Source organism: Alligator sinensis, unplaced genomic scaffold (assembly GCF_000455745.1).
Source record: "Alligator sinensis unplaced genomic scaffold, ASM45574v1 scaffold1286_1, whole genome shotgun sequence".
NCBI lineage: Eukaryota > Metazoa > Chordata > Crocodylia > Alligatoridae > Alligator > Alligator sinensis.
Window position 1 is genome coordinate 686747 of NW_005842606.1, and position 17866 is coordinate 704612.

The following is a 17866-nucleotide window of genomic DNA, read 5'->3' on the forward strand; positions in this document are numbered from 1 at the left end:
TGGTTATACTGAGCAAAACAAGTGGCTTAAGCCAAATGAAAGGGATCAAAATGTGTTGTTCTGACTCTGGCCAACAAGGATTGAAACAATAATGTAATCCTCAGTGACTGAGCCAGAGCTATATTCACTCTAGCTTAGGCCAAGTGAAGCTCTGGATCAAAGCCCTGTATTTGCATTACCAAGGAAATCTGATTTACTTTTTGTAGCACAAATCCCAGTGTTTATGTTGTTTTTCTTCTTTTTTCAGCTCACACTGCGAGATCCTAAGAATCTTGTCCCTGTTACAATTATCAAGCAAGGTAATTTGTTCATTTCTTCATGTTTGATATTTGTGCTCTCAACAAGGAAAACAAATGGCTGTTAAAGGGAATGAAAAAACAGGGCACATCAACAATATGCCTGGGCTGCCTGGTGAAACTTTCCTTCAAACCCAAATGAGTTGAGCCTCAGAAACTGTGACTTTTTTTCTTTTTAAAAAGTAATTAAACTATTCTCTCTCTCTATTTTTAAATGGCGATTTTACACTGCAATAAACAAGTGACTTCCTTTGTTGAGTAGTAACCCTTTGCAGTTTTCTACTCGCATTCCAGTTTCTACTAGCATCCCCCAACTGCTTAGGGTTACCAGCTGACCTGTGATAACCTAGTTTTGTCCCACCAAGTAGCCAGAGGTGAAAAAGAAACACCATGCATCTCAGGTTAAATCTGCACTATACGGTGAGATATTTGCTTTAGGGAATGACAGATTTATAGCATCTTCATAAGATTCTAGTTATACTTCAGTACCAAGTTTTACATATTCTCCATTTGCTGCTTTCCATTCATATTAGAACTGTTCAGGTTCTTTACCTTTTCTTTACATGGGCATCTTTCATTTGTGTTTACAAAGTGATACTGCTTAAGGATATATTTTGCTGAATGTTCATTTAATATCTTAAACTACAGGCTTTGTTGAGGTAGATATCATCTTTTTACTCCATCTGAAGTAGAAAGCCCCATCCCTTCTTCCCTTCAACATGCCTGTTTTTTGCTGCTATGCATACAGTGTACTGGTGGCCAGTAGCATAATAATGAGTGGGTGAGCAGGGCACCAGCCACAGGTGCTGCCTAAGGCAGGGTGCTGGAATGGAGCTATGAGAGTGCCTCTCCCTTCTATCCCCCTCCTTCTCCTACCCACCCACACCCTGTACCTTCTCTACAGTGGCTCCAGAAGTGGGAAAGGCAGAGCAGCACCATCAGTGCATAGTGCCCTGGGTGGTGGCAGCACACAATGCAGGAGCAATGTGTGGACATTTGCTGCTGTGGGGCGATGTCACCTCCTTTTCAGCTGTTCCAAATTGGAGTTTTAAATGGTTGTTCAACACATGTGACAAAAAAGGAGACATCTTCCCTACCATCTACTGCTCCATGCACCAACCAGGATGCAGAACTGGCCAGTTACTCCTCTACTTCTGGCAGATAAAGTGGCTCTCACAAGGCCAAATCCAGACCCTGTTTTTCTTTAATGTAGCCTGCTGCCCTATTCTACTGAATATAGAGGTGTAGCAAACAACCTCCTACATTGATCTGAATAGCCTTTAGTTGGGGAGACTTCATATTAGGGTCTGCAGTCTTTGCAGGATGTAAGTTTTTAAATCTGCAATTTAGCTGCCGCCTTGAAGCTCCTGAAATGATGTTGTATGGCCTACAGGAAAAGTTTATTCTTCTTGTATTCTCTTTACTTTCATGGTTCTCTAACAATAGCCACAGTCAACATTTTGTGCCCACCCATCTGTGTTATTTGACCATTGCCTGATCAAGTCATAGGTTGTGTGTAGGCAAAACGAGGGGCATGTGCGCATGACACTTTAAAGCAGGCTAAATGCTTTTGCACCACTTTAATGCTGTCAGTGTTTGCACAACTCGATGGTGTATTGCGCATTAATTCCAGCTGCTGTAAGAAATTCAGTGGTGTAATGTGCTTTAAATGACTTGGGGCACAGCAAAGTGAAACTTCTCTAAGGAGTTTTAGTTTGCTGCCCCTACAGCTGCAGAGCGAAGCACTGGGCTCTGTGCAGCTCTGTGGCTCTGCAGGAAGCCCTGCAGGCAGCTTAGCAGCATCCCGTGAAGGCAACCTCTGCCCAAGAAAAGCAACGAGCCTAAACTTTTTATTTCTTTCTTTCCCCTGGAGCCTGCCTGCCTACCTGAGCTGAGCAGGGGCCTGGTGCTTCTCTCTGTGGCTGCGGTGCTCCCAGGACTGCCCAAGCTGAGTGCCTGCAGGCGGGTGCTGCCTGGGGGGGGAACCACCACTGCCACAGAGGGAAGCACCAGCTTGCCCCCTGCAACCCAGGGACCGCTCCACCTGCTGGCAGCTTGCCTTCCCCTCCCCGCTGCTGGAGAGGTAGGTAAGCTGGGTGTGTGCACAATGCAGGCATTTAATCGGCCCTAAATTGAAGTGGTGTTTTTAAAAACCCACCGCTTAAATTTAGGGCCCCTGTTTCATCTACACACACCCATAGAGGCCAAGGGCAGCATTTACAGACCCTGAGCCATGGGAAAACAACAAAGGCTGAATCACTGTTGATATTATGTTTCTGTGTTATGAAGAAGCTTGACCTTCTCCAGTCCCCACTCAGTCTTGACATGCAATCCCAGACACAATTATGGCAGTTTTCAGACTTTCAGTTGACTTTTCTCCTGTAGCTGCAAGAATATTTCTTTGACCAACAGTTCACTAAACACAATGATTATCATTCCAGATGTTCAAGATGTTGCCTCAGCTCCTCAGCTCCCTCCTTCTGTGGGGTAGGGTTCATTAAAAAATATATAGTTGTTTATAGTTGTTTTCAGGCCAAAACTAAGGTGTGTGGAAGGATAGTACTGTATTTACTCAAATCTAAGATGACCCTGAATTTAAGATAAGCCCCCAGTAATTAGATTCTATACATGGAAATTTTGTAAACTTGTTACAATTTTCCATTAATAGAATGTAATTATTGGGGCATCATCTTTAATTCATCCCCCCAACTGCACTACTGCAGGGTGGCAGGCAGTCAGGGGGCAGATGGTATGGGGAGGTCAAGCAGCTTGCTCCCTGCTTGTACCTGACCCCCTGCCACCTGTGCCCCCTGCATGCCTCCCCCCACAGCCTCAGACACCTCCCCCATGCCCTCCACCTCTACTTCCCTGTCTGTTCCTCCCCTTTGATGGATAGAAAATAGTATTTAGAGGTTTGTTTTTAGGAATTGGCTTGTAGGTATAGTAGAGCAATGGTCCGGGGGAATGGCAGGATTAATTGATTTCTAAAAGCCTGTTTTTACAAAGTTTCTTTCAAGGCCCACTGTGTCTGAAGCAAGCAGCCACACAGGCTGAGAAACTGAAGGCATGTACTACACTGTTTCATAACATGACCAGTGTACCCAAACAGAGATAAAGGACTCTGCAAGTCACAATGCCAAACTTCGGAGCCCTTGGGATTTTTGGTTTTGGTAGATAGACCAAATTAGGAGGACACCAGAAAGAACCGAAGTAAGATGTGTGCATGTGATGGGTTTGTGAAACTAAGGAATATGCTGACAGGAGAGTATGACAACCACAGGGAGACCAATCAGCAATGCCCAGAGGTGAAGTGTAATCAGAGGAGAAGAAAGAATACAAAAGGAGGGATTTCAGAGCAGCAAAGGGTCCCTCAGAGGGAAACCCAAGGCCATCATGGACAGAGGGCATACCACCAGCCTGTCTCACCCACCCCAATGGAGGGGAGGTGGACCTCGACCTTCAACCTCCAGGCTGTTGACATCTAATATTCAAGAGAGAACCTCAGAGTGAAGCTTGCATACTGGCCAGATGCATCTTGACTCTGTGAACCCAGGGACTGGTGATATATAAATAAAAATAAATGGAAAGGTCATGGTTGGCCTAAGGGTTTTGGGTCCATCCAGAACAAGGTATCTGGGTTATACATCCAGTGCCAACACCCTCCAGTCCTTGCTTCCTCTCTACCACATGCCCAGTCTCTGTTTCTTAGTCTGCTCCAGCCTCAATTTCCTCCTCTCCATGCTGGTAGGCTCCATCTATCCTGCAGCCTCGGGCACTGAGCCCCATTCCCATAGCAGCTGTGCAGGCTGCATGCCACCGTGCCTGAGGATGTATCATGGATGGAGCCTGCCATAATGGGGGAAGAAAGCAAGAAAGCAAAGGTACAGGATGGGGAAGAAACAGGGGCAGGTGGGAGAGCAGAGGCTGTGGGGTGGGGAAGAGGGAGATGGCAGGGTTCAGAAGCAGTGAAGGTGGAGGGTAGGCAGTGGCTGTGGCTGTGGCTGCGGCTGTTGATATGACTGCAGTCCCAACCCCAAGTAGGGGCTAGAGCCTGAGCCACAGCAGTCACCTTCCTCCCCCAGCCTCTCTTGTACATGAAGACCAAGGGCATTTCCCCCATGTTAAATGAAGGGGGGCCTAATCTTAGAATTTAGTAAATATCGTATTAGGGGCAGGGAAGAATGGAAATGGCAAATGAAAGTCTGTTTAGTAGTGTCAAGCTTTTGTCTGTAAACATCAGTGAAACATCTCAATAGAAAGTGATAACCAAGCGCTAGGTACAGTCAAAGAGAGAAAGAGAAGATACAGGCTTTTGGAAATGTATTGGACAAGAAAATTCTTATTTCCTTTTTAGAAATATGGCAGAGGTGTGTTCTATCTCCTTCACCACATTTTTGCAAAATATAATTATTGTGTAGTTGACTTTATTTGTATGATTTTGATATTGTGGTGGTTAAAATTAGAAGCAGCAGCTTGTGTTACCTAGTGCTTCTTTGTTGATAAGACCTTCTTGTGATAAAAATCATATGTAACTTGATCTCCTGGGAAAGTCCTCTCTGTCTTCACAAACCCAGAGAAAGAGAGTGCTCTTTGAAAAATTCACTTCCAAGGTTTTCAAGGAAGAATGGACCATGACATTTTAGAAGTGTTGTGTAAGCAGTGTTGTGTAAGCAGCGCTTCACTAATTCTTCTGTTGCTGGGACTCTTGATTGGTTACAGCTTTTTACATAGAAGAATTTAGATTTGGCAGTATTTGAGAAACTTTGGAGATGAAGCCATATGGTGTTTTCTTCCTTGTAATAGGGAAAATGTTTATTTCTTCTTGGAGGAGCAATACATCTGACTAGGTAGAGATGTGCTTTCACACATCTTTCTTCTTCCTGCTTGTGACTCCACTTTGTGGACTTCTGGAAATGACTTGGATTAGAAATCTAATGGTGGAACATTCAGAAAGGAAATTTTGGTTACTTTATCTTGAAATTGGGATATTTTGAAACCTCCCAAATTATTTTCTCCATTTCACTGCTATTTCAGAGCATCTTAGCAACCTGCTTTTTACTGTGGTCTCTAGTGGGGTGATTTCGGTTTGGTTTTTATCAGGTGCTTGGTGGCTGTGTTGTGTTAGATGTGCAGAAGACAACAATTTTAGAACTTTGATAAATGGCTGTTTTTTAACCTAGGGCAGTGAATCCTGATGCAGGAATCCCCTTCTAGCCCCCTGATCCTCTGGAAAATATTTGGTATCTTGGCTTTTACTGATAAGTAAATCCCCTATAAGTTGTGTCTGGTACAACAAATGTGTGATATTGTCTCTTTTTAAACTAATATTCAAACTAGTTCGTTTTCTGTAGAGTATATGTTTAACTTCATCTTCAGCATTTTTAATTAGGAAGGATTTAGAAAAATGAAATACAAAAACCTTTGGAAGAAGCCATAGGGAATATATTTCCAATACGTATTCCTGGAAAAAAATAGTTGTTTTCAGGGATGGCTTCTTGTATTTGTTTTACAGATGTTTAATGTGTCTCATTTTTTATTTCTTAGAAATAAAAATTCCATTCATCCATAAAAGAGCATAGTCTGTGCAGCAGGTGTGATTTACTTCATTAAACCAGCACCATGTGTGAATAGGCTTAAACCAACATGCACTGCAGCACGTTGGGATTTGAAGCACATGAAAAACCATCTTTAGGGGATAAGTTCTTGGAAATTAAAAAAGCAAATTTCCATAGAAACAGAAATATGGAAGCTTATTTAATATGCTGTGAAATTGCCTTTATTTTAAGCCGGGCGTTTCGCAAGCCAAAAGAGTTTTGAACAAATACTGATATGTAATGACAATAATAATACATGGCTTAAATGAAAACCTCAGATTTTATTTTGACAAACTAGCTATATGACCCTTATCTTTATCTGTGTTTTCAAACCACTTCATAACATAGAACCTTATCCTCTGTGTGACTGAATGTCAGACTGAGCTCATTAACTTGTGAATCCTCACTAAATTATTGTGAGCAGTCACAGTTATCATCCCCATCTGACAGCTGGATAACTCTTCAGCAGAAATGACAGATGGGAGCTGGTGTCAGAGGATTAAATGTAGTAGCTTGTGACTTAGGTCACAAGAACACGTACATGCCCAGGTTTGAGCCCTTTTCCACTTCTCTGTATCACACAGTACTGTGGTTTGTCAACAGGCATTTTCCAGGGGCTTTGTGTATGATGCAACCTTCTGAGGGTGTCTGAATTAAAGGCATAACTGGGAGTTTTGTAACACTGGGCAGGACAAGGTTGATGCTGAACAGGGAAGAGACTCCAAAGACTTCTGCCGCAGTGTAGTGTCCTCTCATGCTGTGGGCTGCTGCTACCACTACTGATGAACAGGCTCCCCACATGCTGCCAGCAAGCTGCCGCTGTTATCATCACTGCTCCTGTCATTGCTGCTGCTACTGTCACATGGGCTCCTCACGTATGGTTGGCTATTCCTGCACCCTTTTCTGTGCAGGCTCCCTGGGGAGGGTGAGGCGGGGGCACCCTTTTGGTGCCTCCTCTAACTTGAGGCCTGGGGCTAATACTCCAATCACCCACACCAAGTTATGCTACTGTCAGAAGCAGACCGGCTGGTACACGCAATCCATCCAGGAAGCATTCCCCTCCAGTATTGGCCAGTGTTGCTCATCATTGCAGAGATTTATAATTGAAGCATGCACTGAGTCCCATTTTGCTAGCATACTTTATCTAGACTGTTTTAATTGCAGATAATTCATTAAGATTTTTTTGAAGATTTGTGGATGCTGTCATATTACTTTTAACCTTTAAAGTAAATAATTGCCAAAAAAAGTTGAATGTCCTTTAATATTTATGATGTATTCCATGTGAAACATAAATAGTGGGATTGAAAAAGGATTTGATTCTATAATTTATATCTGTATTTATAACATCCAGGATAAAATTGATAAAACATATCAGACCTAGTGCTTCAGGACATAAACAAATGACTGAAGGCTCAAGGCTGGAAAGACTTTTTTGTGAAGAAGCAATTTGATATATAAATATCCTTTATGAGTATTAGTTCCCCTTTCTCTGAGGCATTTTGTGTTGGCCCCTCTTGAACAGGATATAGGATTGAAGGATCCTTATTCTCAGGCAGAGAAAATTTTGCTCCTTTAAAATCTGTTTTTTAGCCAAGCTGGTATAAAAATATCTGTTACTATGGCTAAGTAAATACTACAAAACCCTATATCCTTAGACAACCCTCTTTGGATTAATTCACTAGGACTATGTTCAGCCCTCTTTTCCATTAATATTCTAATTAAATGGTGCTAATCTGAATTAAAGAAGCTTTGAGAACATTCAGACAGACATGCACTTTTATTTCCTGGCTAAATATTTGTAAATTTCTCTGATAATGCAATATTATTGCTTCCACAGTCATTCAAAATATCACACAACGGACCTCACCTAAAACCACAGACAGAGACAGATCCTCTCTGCCAATACTAGGTAAATATCAATTTTTTTTCTAATTCTCTGGCATATAATAAAAGAACTGCATACATCTTTTTCACTTTCTTACTTTTAATTGTTGTCTTTCATATTAATTTGCACCGTGAGTTGGGTTCAGATTTTATTCATTACATCTCACAGTAAAGTTGGTAAGGAATGATGCAGCCTAAGAGGAGAAAAGGACCGTCCTGAATATTAAAAAAAAATAAAATTATTTCTGTCTTATCCAAAAATAGCATTTTCTTACTACAGGGGAAGAGAGAGAGGTTTGGTGCACATTTTTTGAGAACGTCTGCTGGGTATAATTTGTGCCGTGGTCATTCAGAACTGTTGTATAGCCTTGTACTAATATATCCAGCTTTTATTAAAGGGTATTCTAAGATTCCCCATTCCTCTTTGTGTTGGGTCTCAGTACACTGCTGTTTACCTTTCCCATTCAGTTGTGTGTGTTTTCTGTCCTGGTGTTCACACACAAGGAAGTGGCAGGAAGTGGGGGATAGAATAAGCATAGTAAGAGGGTACGTAGTAAAATTGGGAACCTTTTACCTGATGTATCCTAAGATAAAATTATTCCTAGTATAACGTTATGGAACTCAGAAATAGATTTAACTTGTTGTGCATGGAAAATCTCTGCCTGCGTGGTATTTGTCTGGCCTAACTTGCTGTCTGTGAGTTTTACTGCTCTGACTAGACTCAGTCAGTTCCTCACTAACCCCACAAAATGAATCTGTGAATTCCAGGTATGTCCAATTAGAATGCACCTATCATGATGCTGAATTGATAGGGCCACTACACTTTTCACATATATTTGATTTCCATGGAGAAGGGCAGTAAAAGAGTAGTGATAAAGTAGTGAGGTAGAAGAGTAGCATTGGACATTGTGATTAATAATTAGACATCTGGAAACATCTGAATTCTTCTCTCAGATACTTGTACTACTTTCCCACTGATGAGGTGGAAATTGCCCACCCAGATTACAGATCACCATCTTTTGAGTGAATGGCTCACTTATCTTTGTGTGTAGTGCATCTTATCATTCCAGGTCTCAATGAAAGCCTGAAAAAACTCCCTCCTGCCCTGTCGATAGACGATATATCTCAAACAATCGAGAAAAAATTCTGTAAGTAGAAATGGCTTTAAGCTGTTACGGTTCTTGAACATGAGCAATAAAAATATTATCTTGGCATGCAGGGGACGGGCAGAGGTGGCATAGGACCCATGGAGGTATGTGGGGCCCAATCCAGGTGACAGGGATGATGGAGGCAGTGCAGGACCCAATCTGACCCACAGACCAGCCCTGCACCACTTATCCAACCTGGGGGCCAAAAAATATAGCACCACTCTGAGATAAACCTCATTGGCTTTAGTGGTTTGTTTTATTTTGAGCATTTGCTTTGAACTGTTTTGGTTGACAGCTTGTTTCCAATTGGAAGAGGCTCTTTGTAGGCACCTACTTATTTTAAAACTCCCATAAGCATTTCACTAGCTTCAGATTTTTTTTTCTGTAGAAAATGTAACTTGGAGCACCAGGGGCAAAGGCCGTATTTATGTTATTTGTGTATTAACAGCTTATTTCCAATAGGCTTGGGTTTTTATTTTTATATTTTCCATCTTTATTAATGCATATTTAAAAAATGTAATTCATTTTATCAGTCTATTTATTATGCCATATTTTTAGGGCAGTTAGTCACAGTTGTGTAGTTCTATTGCCTTCTATGGGGTCTCCATCATTTATACAAATCTCATCCCAGAAAATAGAAAATGCTTGTTCATTATCCATAATAAAATGCATACTGAAAGCAAGTTAAAACACTCTCAGTGCAAGTTACCTCATTATGTACCTCAAAACTGAAGGGGCAAAGTGTAGGTGAGAGAATGCACTAATGCTTTTGTCTGAGATTGCTAACTGAGGTGCCTGTTGTGAGCACTGGTTGTGTAGCATGCACACTTTTTATTTCAAAGGTGCAGTGAGGTCACCAACTCATATCAGAAAGGCCACTTGCTTTTGATTTTTTTAGCATTAGTGCTAATTTTGATCTGGTGATATAAAGATGAAGATTATCTTCTCTTATGAGCCATTTCATTCATTTACCTATTGTTCCATTGCTGGCCTTCACAATTTCTCAGTGTGAGTCCACTATACATTAAGAAAGCAGAGGTGCAGTGTCTTCTTCTTTGATTCTTCAAAATCAAAGATTAGTAGGGTTGAAAGGGACCTCAGGAGGTCATCTAATCCAACCTCCTGCTCAAGGTAGGATGATACTGTGCTCATTTTAGGATTTGGCTATTCAGTGGGATAACCTAAAATTGTTTTTGAATGAAGCAGTGCTTTGAATACCAAAAGGAAATATCTGATGCCATTGGCAAGATGAATACTATTATCTTCAGCTGTGACATAAAATAAATGATCTGTATAACTAAAGAGAAAGATTGAATCATACTCTCTGGAGTTAAACAGAATACAGAGGGTGATTTTTTTGTATCAAGGTCATGGCATTCATTTTCCCACTCATTGTCTTATTGCTTCATAGCTAGATAGATATTTGTTTATACTACCATGATTATAATAAACCATGATATATTGCATTCTGCAGTTAGCAAAATAAAATACCACTAACATCAGTAAAAGTAAAAAATCACTTTGACTAGTCACTTACTTTTTCAGTACATATTATGCAAAGACAAGGAAGTAATTTTTTGTTTTTTAGAATGCAAGACTCAGGATCATTTCACAGTCCTTTACCCCTAAAAGTCTACTTACCCTGCAAGAAAGGAATGCCTTTCCATTCAGAGATGGGCAGTAGAATTCACCCTAGAGAGCATGCAGAATTTTTAGGTGCAAGGACTTCTGCATCCAACAGGCAGTCTGGATCTTCTTAAAATGAGACATGGACGTACAGCTTTAGGGACCGATCCAAATGGAATGCGGTGGCAGAGTTGCACCTTCCTTTTAGACCACCTGACCAAAGTAGCTGCTGGAGACAAATTTTTAAGTCCTCAAATCAAGTAAAAATTCTGCCCCTCTCCCCCGCACTCTTCCCCTCCATGCTCAATGGCATGTCTCCCACTTTTCCCCACCTGCCACTACCATTATCTCTACCTTTTTTGGTTATCCCAAGGGTGGGGGGAGCTTCTTGAACTGCTCCAGCCCTATTCCAGCTGGGCTGCATGGGGAGACTCAGCCTAGAACAATGGTACCAACAGCAACAGGTGGGTTCCTCCTCCGTCTCCAGTCCCCCTGGGGCTAGGGACAGACATTACACATAAACCAGTTTAAGTGATTAGAAACTGGTTTAAGCATGTAACAGAACAGATGTTCAATGCACATAAACCAGTTTGAAAATGGCTGAAACCGGTTTGAGATAAACCTGGCTGAATCTAGTATCAGACTAAACTGATTTGGATCAAACCGGTTTATGCCATGTCTGCCCCAGACTACTCACTGGTTTAAGACTCCCCAGCATCCCAGCATGCTCTCCGGGCTGGGCGGGGCTCTCTGCTTCTCAGCAGGGCTGGCCCCTCCGCTCCAGCACAGACTGTGGACTGCTTCCCTCCTCCCCTCACCACTTCCTGCTAAGCAGGATTTCCCCCCTCCCCTCTGCCTTGATGAGAGGTGTCTTTCTATTAGCTAGAAGACCACATGCTGGCTATGGTCTATGCTGATTCAACAGGCAGAATCAACAGGTAGTTGGTAATGTCCTTGTGGCCATGCACTTTAAGGGCTGAGAGCAGCCAGCCAGGTGCAGGCCAGCTCTGATGAGTCAGCCATTTTAAGTCTAGGGCCACAGGACAGCAGCAGCAGTCTGCTGCTGGCAGCCAGCTGGACAACAGTTGGCTAAGATGCTGCTCAGAACATCTTGGAGGTAAGGGCAGGAGCTATGGGGATGGCAGGAGGCTTCTGGTCCTGGGCATGAGTTGAAACTGCACCCTGTCAGGGAAGGGTTGTTTGGCAGGGCTGTCTGTGGTGGGACCACCCCCAAACCCCCAAGAAATTCCAGGCCAGTTACCTCCCCGGTGAAAGGTGGGTAGGGGTGACTTAACCCAGGCCTCACTCTTCAGTGGGTAATCATCAGCCTGTGAGGAAGTGGCCCTAGTGAGAGGACAAAGAGATGAGCCAGGCACACCTATAGAGAAGCCCCTGAGCCCTGTAGGGGTATAGGACCCCATAGGCCCCAAGGTGGGGGTAGTGTTATGTTGGAGGTCCGCATAGAGTAGGGTGCACAGTGGCGCCTCAAGAACTGTGCGTTTGGGGATGTCAAGTAGTGTCTGCATGAACAGGCTTGAAGAGCTACACTGGAGGTGTGTAAAGTAGGGTTGCCTCGGGCGACTTGAAGGATTGCACATGAGCCAACCCCCACAAGATTGAGATAGGAAGGATTTTTCCCCAGGGAAGAGCTAGGGGCAGAGTCAGTCCAGGGTTTGGTAGAAGGACAGGGCCATGTAGAGTAGGGGAACTTGAGTGAACCAAAGGTGCTGTGTGTGCCATGCCAGAGAATGAGTAGGCAAGCCTGACGGCCAAAGGGTCACTCAAGGGAGCAGGGAAGTAGAGAGTGTCCCAGTGATGAGCAGAGTGCAAGACGCTCCTGTGAGATGAAACTATGAAAGAAGCTCAACAATGGATTGAGTTTGGTTCAGCCTGAAGCCAGGGTGCAATAATAATATTCTGGATGCCATCTATGAGACATGGGCCACGATGTAGGAGAGATTCGGAGCTGTGGATAACACCACCTGGCATCGGGGTAGTGAATGGGCAGCCTCCCGCTTAATATAACATGATAACATTCAAGTCATGGCAGGAGAGTCAGGGCAGACTGCCCTAGGCAGGTGGGTGGGCTAACTCATGATCTACCCCTGGGAAGGCCCCCTGTCACAGTCCCTCTGTTGTTTTCTTCGTGGAATGATAAACACTGAGTTAGGAGTGATAAACACCTTGAGCACCATGACATTGCATCCAACACTTCACTGACAGTTACTTCCACACCAGAGTTTACCAGAGTTCATGTTTTTAGCTAGCGCTAAAAACCATCTGCAGGGTTGTGAAATAAGAGCTAAATTATTTGAGTAGCTGACTGATAGTAAAAATGCTGAAGAAAGGATAACTTGATTAGGGGAACATTAAATCCATTAAAAAGGAGAGAGAGTAGTTAACACCTGTGGAGTGAAGAGAGTTTAGCAGGAATCAGGTAGATTATAAACAGACATGAAGTTAATTCACTCCCTCACTTCTGCCTGAATAGAAATGCTGCTACCACTGCCAGGCAATTCGTTTTAAACTTTGAGTGGAACAATAATCAAAGGGAGATGTCACCACACCACTGAACCCCTCTTAGATTTACTCTTGTGTGCTACCATTTTAGCTGAGCATTAAAACAAGCATTGAAACGAAAATGAAATGTCACTGTCGTTAAGATTAAATGTATACAAGTATTATTTGAAGGAGAATAAATCATTCATTAGAATAAAGGCTCCTTTGACTTGTATACAGTTTTTGGAAATTTATCTAACTCTTCTGCAAAACTTCTGGAATTATGTCCTGTCTGTTGAACCTTGCAAGGACTAACTCCCAGTTTAGGTTGTAAAACTAATTAATCTCAAGTTGTTTTTAAAAATGCCTGAACTGAGGAGTTTAAAAATAATTATTAGCAGCCACAAAACAGTTTATTTAAAATCTGTAGTTATCCTTGCCTTTTTTTAAAACATGAAGCCCAAAGTCAGTCTCTCATCTATATTTATAACACCAGTTTCCCAAGGGCATAAGCGTGATGCCTCACGCTGATACTGAATTGAGACTCACGGGACTGTGTGGCCATGTGAGATGATTACATGTCCGAACTTGGAAGGTATTGATCATCAGATGCAAAGAAAAACAGCTGTAAAAACAGTGCAGGTCTTAGATAGCAAGATAGATGCTGGTACTGGATGTGCAGTGAGGGGAAGTTCATTGGTCCCTCGGGTATTTGACTTCTCATATTTATTCAACTTGGATTATTCTGGCAAGCTGAAGTGGGATAGGAATAAATCTGAACAGAAGCAGAACAGATGCTGCTCTGATATTTACAGTCTAACCTCTGCCTTTATAGCAAAGAATGAAACTCAGTTGTGGCCTGCTGAATCTAAAACACCAGAAGTGCAAGAACTCTCCCCACAGTCCCTCCCAGGTAATCATGAATCTATTCTGTGTTTTTATACCCTTTGTTATGTTACCTTTGCCAGTGATTGTTCTATATATGAATTAAAATTATCCTTCATGTCTCGAGCTGCAGTTGAAATCAGCTGTGATTTTAGCAGTGTAAAAAATTGGTTTGCTCAGTAGATGTGAACTGAAGGATATGAGCTGAACTTCACAATAAAAGACATCAAGGCTGTATCATTTAGTTTATCCTTCAGGAATTGTTCCTACTGATTGAGAGAGACAGTGAAATCAAATTTGCCAAAAAAATTAAATATGGAGAAAAATACACTTTTAACAAAAAACCCAAGAATAGGATGTTTTTCTAAATTTTTAAACAGTTCTTTTTCATTGCAGATAAAAAAAATTCCCCGAATAAAACATTGTGTATTTGTCTGTAAATTGGTTTATTGTTGTTTAAAAGCATAAAGACTATCTGACTTTCAGATTCGGGTGCCTAAATTTAGACAAGTAAATGCATATGCAGACAGTTTAAAACAGCCTGAGTTTTGGAGCTGTTGGTCTGAATCTCCCATAGACTTCAATGGCAATTAAAGGTGCCCTGCACATTCCTAGGTAGGTGCTGAAGGCATTCAAATTGGAAAATTTTGGTGCAAACGTCTAGATAGATTGGAACTGTAATGCTTTTTTCCTGCATGTAACGGAAAGTAGCAATAAAAGCTATAAAAGAATCCCCAAAATGTTTTGGACAGTGATTCTCCTCCTGAATTTATATCCCAGTCACTTCAATATTAAGAACTTAACAATGAAACTGACTTTTCATAGTCAAAGTTGAGAGGAACAATGTAAAATAAGCAGTGGAACACAGTGGATTTGGAAAAAGAAAACCTTGAATCTTCTACTTCCAAAGGTGCCTCATTAACTATGTGAAAGTTATTCAGTACTACAAACTAGCTAGTACTATAAACTAGCTCTAAGAAGACCTTTAGGCAGGGCTGTCCAACTTCTAAGTGACTGGAGCCTATGTGCTGCACAAACTATGCCAGCAGGGGTTGCCTGGCATGGGCACCACAGCCTGATCCCCCCAGGCTGCATGTGGCACATGCATGGGCAGTCACTTCCCCCACTGCATGCTGCCTATGCACACGGGCTCCCTCCATCTCTGCTGCATTGTCAGTGGCACCCATCTCACCTTCATCTGCCCAATCATGGGCTCCCGCACTGCTCTGCACCACACAGGCAATCCAGGTCCCTGGCTGCCCCCATCATGGGCTGCAACATGCAGTGCTATGCTACCCTGGTGGGGTGGGGGACATGCAAGAAAATGTGGAGGAGGAAGAGGGAACCCCAAAACCCACCTGGAGCAATGGGGGTGGTGGGCCCCTGGGGGCCATTAGTTAAACTCTCACTGGCCACATGCAGCCCACAGGCTGCCAGTTAGACAGCCTTGTCTTTAGACATTGGTTTCACTTGTCAGTGGACCAAGGTTCAATCTCCTTTGCATAGATCTTCCTGGCAGTGGTGGGATTTGTGTTGATTGAGGTGGTGGATGGGCATTTTTTTTAGAGGCTAAGAATTTCTGTAAAATTTCTGCAACTAGAAAATTATCTCGAGAATTGTAATGTACATGTATTCCAGCCCCCTGGCTGGAGAGCTACATAGAGGAGCTCTCCAAACAGGGGCCACTACAGGGCTGCTTCACTTTTAGTGGAGCCCATTAATTGATAGCCTGCCCTCTCCTCTTCCTAGACCTGGCCCTAAGGAGAATGGTGCCCTGGGTGAACCTGTATGTTGGTACCCTTTCTTTGAGTTTAAGTATATGGTAGTATTAGTGAAAGTTTTAGAAATAAAGCCCCGGAGAGAGCTGCTGGGCTGGATTGTCAGACTTGCTTCCCCCGGTGATGGCTTAGCAGGGCAAGAGAAGAATGGTGGGGGGATGAGTGGGGGCTTGGCTCTTACCAGCTCTGAGGGAAAGAAGATGGCAAGCAGCACCAGGCAGGTGCCCATGATGATGAGCAGCAGAAGCATGAGGGGTGCATGCTGCTGGCTCATGCAGTAGTAGAACTCATAGACCCAGTTATGGGCATGGGGTAGTGAGTGCTGCTCACACCCTGTCCAGCAGGTAGTGGTACCTCATCATCATTGCTGAGCCCTGCAGCTGGCCAGCTTCCACTACCCCCACTCAAGTCAGCGGCACTGCTGCAGGCAGAGGCAGCGAGGTAGAGGCACAGGATGCAGTCCAGCAAGGAGGCAGAGGTGGTATATGTGTGTAGGTGCGTGTGTGTGAATGTGGTGCTCCCATGATCATGGCATCCTGAGCAGTTTCCCACATTACCCATCCTTAAGGCTGGCCCTGCCTCTGCCTGAGAAGGGGGCATCTGTCAATTGCTAGTTAGCAACTACTTTTCAGCCAGAAGCTGCCACAAAGGTCCTAGGGAGGGTTCCCGCCCTGGGAGAAACTCCCCCTCTTCCACCCCTCCATGCCCTGCACCCGATCTTGTCAGTCAACTTGCAGGACAGGAGATCATTCTCCCCACCAGGAACCCTCCCAGTTCTTGCTGCAGAAGAACAGCTCCTGCTCCTTGCACTTCAGTCAGTGTCTCATGTAGACGAGGCCCACAGACATTCAAATTAGTGCAGGATGGGGGAGATCTTCCTCCTACAAATCAGTCTTTCTTGTGGAAGAATTGTCCTGAACAGCTGTTCACTCTTTTTTTGTTCTGGGAGAAAAGCTTTGACAGAAGTAAAATCTGCTGGGGGCATGTCAGAGCTGATAATTCCAGAGAAGTTACCTTGCACTTCATAGCAGTCTCATTCAGCAGCAACACTAACCCCTCTACTATATCAAAGACAACTGAGGTTAGAAATTAGGAGACTGATATGAGATTAAGATGGAAAAATTGTAATTGTGGTACCACAATTATAGATGGCAAATGGTAGCAATATAATCTTCCCTCGATCAAATATTTTTAATGTGTTGCATGTCTCCAATCTGATCTGGTACTGGTGCTTCTCTTCTGAAGTCCTGCACTTCCTGCTGCTCTACCTCCTCTATTGAAAAACATACTGCACAGTCCAGCACACTGAAATAGGAGGAGCCAAGGGAACTCAGTCCCTGGAAAAATCATGAAGCAGGTCATCAAAGAATCCATTTCTAAGTACCTGGAGTAGAAGAATGTAATTCGGAACAGTCCACATGGATTCACCAGGGGCAAGTCATGCCTGAGCAACCTGATTGCCTTCTAGGATGAGATAACTGGCTACATGGATGTATCAGTAAAGCTTTTTATACCATCTCCCAAAACATTCTTGCAAGCAAGCTGAGGAAGTATGGGTTGGATGAATGAACTGTAAGGTGACTAGAAAGCAGGCTGGATTGTTGGGCTCAATGGGTAGTAATCAATGGCTCAATGTTTAGTTGCAAGCTGGTATCAAGTGGAGTATCCCAGGGGTCAGTCCTGGGCCTGGTTTTGTTCAATATCTTCATTAATGATATGGAAGATGGCATAGAGTGCACCCTCAGCAGCAGATGACACCAGGCTGGAGGGTGTAGTAGATACACTGGAGGGTTGGGCTAGGATTCAGAGTGATCTAGACAAACTGGAGGATTGGGCCAAAAGAAAATCTCATGAGGTTCAATAAGAACAAGTGCAAAGTCCTGTACTTAGGACAGAATAATCCCATGCACCAGTACAAGCTGGGGACTGACTGGCTAAGCAGCACTGCTGAAGAAAAGGACCTGGGGGTTACAGTAGACAATAAGATGGATATGAGCTAACAGTGTGCCTTTGTTGCCAAGAAGGCTAATGGCATACTGGGCTGCATTAGTAGGAGCATTGCCAGCAGATCAAGGGAAGTAATTATTCTGCTCTATTCTGCACTGGTGGGGCCACATCTGCAGTACTGTGTCCAGTTTTGCCCTACCCTTCCTCCA

General features: G+C 43.3%; 1 protein-coding gene across 36 annotated transcripts in view; it reads left to right on the plus strand.

Annotated features, from left to right (window-relative positions):
* ABI3BP (ABI family member 3 binding protein) overlaps positions 1-17866 on the plus strand; it is a 342180-nt gene that overhangs the window by 162979 nt on the left and 161335 nt on the right. For all 36 annotated transcript variants that reach the window (XM_006033054.1, XM_025214794.1, XM_006033038.2 and 33 more), the window contains exons 7-10: positions 248-299; positions 7728-7799; positions 8827-8922; positions 13883-13960. In XM_006033054.1, coding sequence (XP_006033116.1) covers positions 248-299; positions 7728-7799; positions 8827-8922; positions 13883-13960 — 298 coding nt within the window. The remainder of the gene's footprint in view (positions 1-247; positions 300-7727; positions 7800-8826; positions 8923-13882; positions 13961-17866) is intronic.